At 43.4% G+C, this 7,539-nt stretch overlaps 1 protein-coding gene across 3 annotated transcripts in view; it reads right to left on the bottom strand.

The window, feature by feature from the left end:
- Positions 1-354: 354 nt before the first annotated feature.
- SHLD1 (shieldin complex subunit 1) overlaps positions 355-7,539 on the bottom strand; it is a 78,723-nt gene continuing 71,538 nt past the window's right edge. For all 3 annotated transcript variants that reach the window (XM_040447628.1, XM_040447629.1, XM_040447630.1), the window contains exon 3: positions 355-3,007. In XM_040447628.1, coding sequence (XP_040303562.1) covers positions 2,565-3,007 — 443 coding nt within the window. In that variant the 3' untranslated portion in view covers positions 355-2,564. The remainder of the gene's footprint in view (positions 3,008-7,539) is intronic.

Below are 7,539 nucleotides of genomic sequence, written 5' to 3'. Positions count from 1 at the left end.
CATCCCCATCTGTTCTCCAGATGAAAATTCTCTCTCAGCAAGGAGCCACCTGGGCTGGCTGGTGATCTCCATATTGTCTTGTGCTAATTGCTGGTAATAAGATCTACGGCATGTGTTCTCACGTAGGTCACGTAAAGAAATGACTAGTGAAGTAACAGTCATACACATGCAAGACACTGGTAGCAGTTTCTCTTCTTTGGAGTTCTGATGTTCGGGCGAGCAAATCCTCCCTCGCAGAGACCTCTGAAAAGGGCCACAGATGATATCATAGGCCAGTGAGAATGTTCACGGGATGATAAGACGGTGAAGTGATCAGGAGGGCAGAGACAGACAATAATGCCAAAGGCCAGAGCCTTAACACCCTTATCTCTTAGTCTTTATTAAAGGTAAACAGGGATAAATGGAAAATGCCATCCCGACGTTGTGAAGATCAAATTAGAGAGCGAGACTGCAGGGAATCAAATATCTTGTACTGACCTGTCACAAGCACTTACTCAGATACAAGCAAACACACACCACACTCTTTTCTTCCTTTTTTTTTTTTTTTTTTTTCCTCCACCGTGAGTTGTGTTTGCCTTCCAGGTTTTTAAATGCTCTGGTTTCAGGATCTACCTCTTTTTACTGAGCACCCTCAGCACTGATAATAATAAAGGTTACAAAATTACCAATACTAAAATCTCGGTGCCAAACAGAAGCGGCTGCTTCCGGCATGGAGATTGGAATAGCTTCCATCTTCTGTGTTATAAAAACAGTATAAAATAATCCAGTTTCCTTCTGTTGGTGGCCATGGAAACTAATCTCCAATATTCCTTTCAGTGAATGAATAATTCTGAAATCTACAGCATTCTTCAGCTGCGTCTATTAATTTGCTCCACCTTAAAAAACAATAAAACTACGGACCTTAAAATTCAACCTGCACATTTTCAATTGTAAGGCCCACTGGTTTACGAGTAATTTGGGGGTGTTGCATAGGAGAAGCTCCTGGGGAGAGACTCACATGATTGCTTGTCAGAGGAAAATGCCGAGTCTTGTTTCCTTCAGTATCTCTCAGAGACCTCCCCATTTCCTAGTTCCTATCATTTAGGTCTCTTCCAAGGGGCTTCTGCACTGCAGTGTGAAACACTGTTTCTTACCTCTGCTCTTCCCGGCACTGGAAGCCTTGGTATGTAATCCCTGACCTTTCAAGCAAAATCCCCACTCTTGCTCGGAGAGTCCCCAAGAGACCTGCCTGAGAGGGCTCACTCACTCTTCATGCGTGCCTCGAGGCCTATCCGTTTGCAAACTCCGCTTTCTGGCAAGCTTATGGAGCCTTAGGCCAATGAAATTTCACCTCGAGTTTCTCAAAATCTAACTGCACAGTGTTGCCAGCCTCATCTTGTTGTTCCCCCAAACGATAGCCCTCTTTCTGCCAATGTAATTTATTTGAAGGGTTGTCGAGGCAGGGATTAGCACGAGGCCTCCAGTTACAGCTTCCAAGAGCTCGGTGCCAGGTGACGTCATTCTACCACCCGAGTCTCAAAGGGGGGTTTCAGGACACGGCCGGCCGTGGAGCAGGGCCTCTGCCAGCGCAAGGCGGCGCCGGCTATTTAAAGCCACTCCCTGGCGGAGCAAGGACGGGACAGGGGTGAGGGGCCAACTGTTCAGAGGGTGACAGAGGGTACAGGCAGAAGGCAAAAATGACAGGGAGGGGTCCACTTGGGCAAAGGATTCCTTACTCTCTTCCACCACAAACTGCCAAGGCCGCGTCCCGTCAGCCTCGCGGCGCGTCCTTCGGTAGGTGGCGCACATTTGTTTTCTTCACACCTTCCACGCTGGCAATCTGGTGGAGACCGAGAGCCCCGCCCCCCCTTCTTTGACTTTGCAAATCTTAGCTCTGATTTTAGATGATCCAAATGTTCCTTCCACACCCTGTTAGAATTCTGGCTTTGGAGAGGCAAGGGTATGAGGAAGATGTGATGCACTTTTGGGAACAGTATTTAAATCTTTATGTTATTTTGGGAAATACATGCGCAGTCACATGGTCTCAGTTCTACAACTTGGTATAATTCTTATACTTGCTTTGGCGCAGAGCTTTAAATCCTTTAAAAAACTCATGTAACAAAGAAAGCCTGTTCCCTTAGGTTGGGTTCTCCCAGAAGTAGACTCTGAGTCAAGGATCCAGGTACAAGAGATATATTAAGGAAAGGCCCCTGGGAGACACCAGTAGATGAATGGGAGGACAGGGAAACGGCAGGTACTGAGCGAGGGAGTGATTTCGTGTGAAGTCCCAGTCTTGGCCTGATCCAGAGGGGAGCTCTGGAGAGTAATTTATGCCTCAGAGCATGTCCTTCCTTCCTTGGGGCAAGGAAGATGTGCTTCTGGGCTCCACAATCAGTCAGTCACTGGCCTTAAGTCAAAGGGAGTGGTAGGGTGGGGTGGGAGATGGTGTGGACACAGGGGCCAGACACACAGGGGGCTGGACACACAGAGCCGGCAAGAGGGGCTGGAGGGGAAGTGGGTGTGCTCTAACAGCGTTGGCCACCAGACCACCCTCCACACTGCCTGCTCTTACCACCAGGCACTACTTAGAGGTCTTTCATCACATTCTGCTGCAAGAGGAAATGAATGATATCTTTTGAAAGTCCTGGGGTTGGCTTTTCATCATCCAGAGACACACTTCCTTCTCCCGATGGGTAGAAGTGGACATCCCTGGAATGCCTCTGTAAGACCGAGCAGCCATCCCGGTTGAAGATGACCCGGGCCATTTGGAAACTGCGGAGGGCATACTTTCGGCTCTCCTGGCCCTTCAGTTCGTTGATTTTCTGAGACAGGCACTGGCAGACTGCTGCGGAGAGTGCATTTCCAGAGGCCGGCTGTGGACAGCCAAACACTTCATAGAATCTATCCAGGGATTTCCGAAGCCCATCATCCTCTGCCTTGGTCTTCACCTGGCCCTTCACAGAAGGGTCCAGCCAGAAGTTCTCAGAGGTCCAGGAATCATTTTGTTCAGAATTTAGGTTACTGGTATCTGCAAGACAAAACACATTCCAGTACTTGAACACACATTCAAAAAGGCCAGAAGCAGATGATGTCTCTTCAAGTCACCTGCTGCTCCTGGGTGACTGACACTGGGCAGGACTGGCCGATTTTGGAATTGATCCCCACCATCCTGTGGGTTATGCCACTTGTTTGCTCCAAACAAGAACATCTTATGTGCATGTTTCAGGAGTTCTTATCTATGGTCTTTGTACAGAAGTTCAGGGTAGTTGTGAATTTGGGTAGGGAGAAAACTTGTATCTTTATTTTCACTAACCTCAATCAGAAATTAAGCATTCCCTTCCATAATAAATGTAAGCAACAAACCTACTAGCAGCAGTACGTATGACAGCTATTTTCATACCACATTACAGTCTGCAGAAGATGTTTCAAAATATCATTTATGCCATCACTATGCTCTGGACTGAAGTGTGGCCTCCAAAATTCACAGTTGAAGCCCTAGTCCCTAACGTGACTGGATCTGGAGATGGGGCATTTAGGAGGTTACTAAGGTTAAATGAGGTCATAAGGGGTGGGTGCCTAATCTGATAGGAGTGGTGGCCTTATAAAAAGAGGGAGAGATCTCTCTCGCTTTTTCTCTCTCTCTTGTCTGTCCAGGTGCAAGACTGGGGAAAGGCAATGAGAGGACACAATGAGAAGGTGGCCTTCTCTAAGCCAGGAAGCCCTTCCCAGACCTCAACCATGCTGGCACCATGATCTCAGATTTCCAGTCTCTGGAACTCTGAGAAAATAAATTTCTGTTGTTTAGGCCACCCGGTCTATGGTATTTTGTTATGGTGGCCCAAGTAGACTAAGACACAGTTATTGGTCCTGATACTAGAACTTATTATTTAAACATTAATTTAAAAATATTCATTATAATATTGTAAATTTGTTCTTTAACTAACTTAATAACTACATTTCAATATTTTTCCCTTGATCATCCCATACATTTCAATTTTTTCACTTAAAACATTATTTAAGAAAGGGTGGGAAGGCTTCACCAGATGCCAAAAGGATCCATGGCACAGATACAGTAAAGACCCCTACTGTAGACAGTGCTGGGCATTTACACAGTTCAGACATTTTCTTTTTCTACTCCTTACAGTAATCCTATGGACTCTTTATCTCTCAATTAAAATCACCACCTTTCTGTTTTTTAAAGGAGTAACAAATAAACTAAGTGATTTAATAATAGACAATAAGAAGCCAGAAATGGAGCCAAATCCTAGTCCTTGATCTAACTTTCTGTACCTCTTTGGGAACCTTAATTCTTTTTTTTTTTATGTTTATTTATTTTTGAGAGCGAGAGAGAGCGTGTACATGCACATGTGTGCAAGCATGAGCGGGGGAGGAGCAGAGAGAGAGAGAGAGACAGAGAATCCCAAGCTGACAATGTGTTCTAGAAAAGATTCCCCACAAATAATTTACAGAATTCCTTATACACCAACCAGTTTTAATTTTTAAAATTGTATACATTAAATCAAAATATATTTTCCTTTTTTGCTCTGATATAAGCTTTAATAAATTACTAGCTTTAATTCCACACATACACCCCTCACCCCATTAACTCAACTAGTAGCTATGATAAAAATATTTACACTCACTAACGATTAAAAAATTGTGTGATGCAGTGGATGGTTAAAGAAAAAGAGAAGAGATTTACGGTTTTGACTCCAGTTTTGCTACCAGCTAGACATCATACCACCTTGCTGAGCTTTGGAGTTCTCATCTACAAGAGTTTTAGTAAATGATCTCTCTTCTAGAACTTCTATGGTAAGACAAGGAACAGAGGAGTAGTTAATCCAAAGCACCCAAGAAGGATGTGGACACATGGTGTGAGACACACGCAGCCCACACATGGACGAGCATTCACTGGTCCACCACACAAGTAGCCCAAAAACAAAGCACTCAGCCACCTTGAAGAATGGCGATTCCAGGCTGATTAAGGACAGTACAAGATGGGCCTGGTGCATCTTACTATCTAGAATGCTCAAATATTGATGGAGGCTTGTCAAGGGGGAGCAGAGGCCAGCTCCAAAGGGATCACCTGGCCACATCTGGAACAACTTAAGCATCAAAATAAATTATGAGAGTACCTGTAACTGATGGTAGCCCAGTTATTCAAATATAAAACCATAAATCCATAAAATAATTGCAAGTTTGCTGAGGAACAGTCTCAGAGCACTTCCCCATAAAATACTTACTAGTTACAAATGGGAAAAAAATAATTTCAGAGTGGAGAATCATGGCACATATCACCTTAATCAAGTGACCTAAGTGAGTATCACCAGTAATGGGACAAATCGAAACCCTGTTGCCACCTGACCAGATGCAGGAGGAAGACCCAATACCACTTCTCTGATAGTCCTGCTGAAGGTGCAGCCCCTGAACCCAATTATGAGGGAGCGACAGATAAAACCAAACCGACAGATGTTCTACAAACTGACTGGCCTGTACTCTTCAGAAGTGCCATGGTCATGAAAACCCAGAAAAGACGGAGCAAAAGACGGTACACTGAAGAGTACCAAAGAGTCATGACAACTAAAAGCAACACATGATTTTCAACTAGATCTTTTTGCTATAAAGAACGTTACTGGGATTGCCTGAGTGGGGCCTGAGGATTAGATGGTAATAATGTACCCTGTGAACTTCCTCATTTTGATAGTTTCATTCGGTTATGTAGGAGAATGTCCTTGTTTATTGGAAAATCAGGGGTGGTGGGCATCGGGCTGGCAACTTACTCTCAAATAATTCCAGAAAATAAAAAACTCTTTGTATTATACTTGCAAATTTTCTATGAGTTTGAGATTCTTTCAAGAAAAAATAATTAAATAATTACAGAATTATTTAATTAAGTCATTAAATTCCTCCTCTGGAAGAATAACTGTTAAAATTTCCTTTGGTGGCCTACTTTAATACTAACACAAACAAACAAAAGCCTTAGCCCAGGGCTTGGTGAACAGTACTTGCCTAATAAACAGTACTATTGGAGAGCCAAGGGGAGAAGGGGGTGGGCAAGGGGTCCCACAATGGCTAGATGAGGTGTCCCTTCCCACTTGCTTCCACAAAGATGATCTGGTCCTGGGAAAGTAAGGCAGGAAGACAGGGGCTGAGAAAGGTCAATGGGAAGAGTGAAAGAGAGAGGGAAGGTCCTCAGCAGTAACACTGAAAAGGCTGTAGAGTTCCTGAAACTGCCCACCGAGGTAGCCATTTATACAGAACCCTCCAAGTAGCATAGCAGGTACTTATTAAGGAACTGGTCAATAACTTTGATTTGAGCCTAAAGAGCCTAAAAAACTAGTGTGGCTCCTCTGTTTTTCATGTAAATATCAAGCAGATTGCAACTCATCTTAAAGAAACCCTCCTTCCCTTTTCCAGAAAAGCAATGACGACATGGGTTGAGTTATTTACCATATCAGTTCTTTTGAACACTGTCTCCAGCTCATTTCAGTCTTTGATTTCCTTTTAAAATCTGCTTTACCAACAACAAAGCCATCTCTCTAATCATGTGGCTGTCGTGGCCTTTCTGATACCTGGGTTTTCTTTTCCAGCAAATAGAGCTAATCGTTTTTCTTTTCCTCATGAACCTACATGTGTACAGAATGATGATCTTTGATAACTCAGTTCCTGCTCAGTGGTGCATCCTCACAGTTATGTTCAAACTTCAATCTTACATTAATAGTTCAAACTTACATTAAAGTTCAAACTTTAATCTTACATTAATATAGGCCAGACTTGTAAGGCTCTCAACTTGGGATGGTAATATCTACTCTAGGGACAGTCTGGGGATGTTTTTGTGTTAGTGATTGGAAAATGGTTGTACTTAATGAGTGGGATCAAGGATGGAAACATCCTGTAATGCACAGAACAATCCCATACAACAAAGAGTCATCCTCCCCAAAATCACAATTATGCCTCCTATCCCTTGAGAGGAACAGTGGCTCAAAGGATGGATTCTGGAAAGAGTGGGAAGTGAATGGTGAATCCCACTGCATTGTAATATATTGAATTGCGTTGGGCTTCCCAAGGCACCTTTGCTATTGATCCCTGCACAATCAATGCCTTTCTTGCTGGCATCCGTTTGTACCATGCATTCCTCCCTTCTCAGACCTCGAGATGGCATTTTATTTTTCTTAGCAAGGGCCCCAGTCCCAATCATTTTGGCATTGTCTAAATTGAGTGGAATTTCCCTTTTTGTTCCCTTTTTGTTCCAATTTCTTTAGGAATTGACAAGAAGAAAGGGAGGAAGGTGGCACTTGGTATGGCCATACTTTTGCATGCATTTTCAAGGTCACCTATCTACCAGAGCATCCATCTGTTAAATTCTCTTTTGATGAGAGAGAAAACAGGTAACATAGCTGTTTAAGATTCTTACAAATCTAAAGCCATTTTTATATGTTTAGGAGTCATAGATGGCAATTCTAGGCAATCAATTTGCATGAGGATTTGAGATGAATGGTTGCATTCTGTGAGATGCCATCAGCTTTTAGAAACCCAGATGTTTAATGGGGGTTTCTTCCA

The sequence above is a fragment of the Herpailurus yagouaroundi genome, unplaced genomic scaffold, assembly GCF_014898765.1.
Source record: "Herpailurus yagouaroundi ecotype Mexico unplaced genomic scaffold, PumYag 196, whole genome shotgun sequence".
Taxonomy (NCBI): Eukaryota; Metazoa; Chordata; class Mammalia; order Carnivora; family Felidae; genus Herpailurus; species Herpailurus yagouaroundi.
This window is presented reverse-complemented; position numbering and strand designations above follow the sequence as displayed.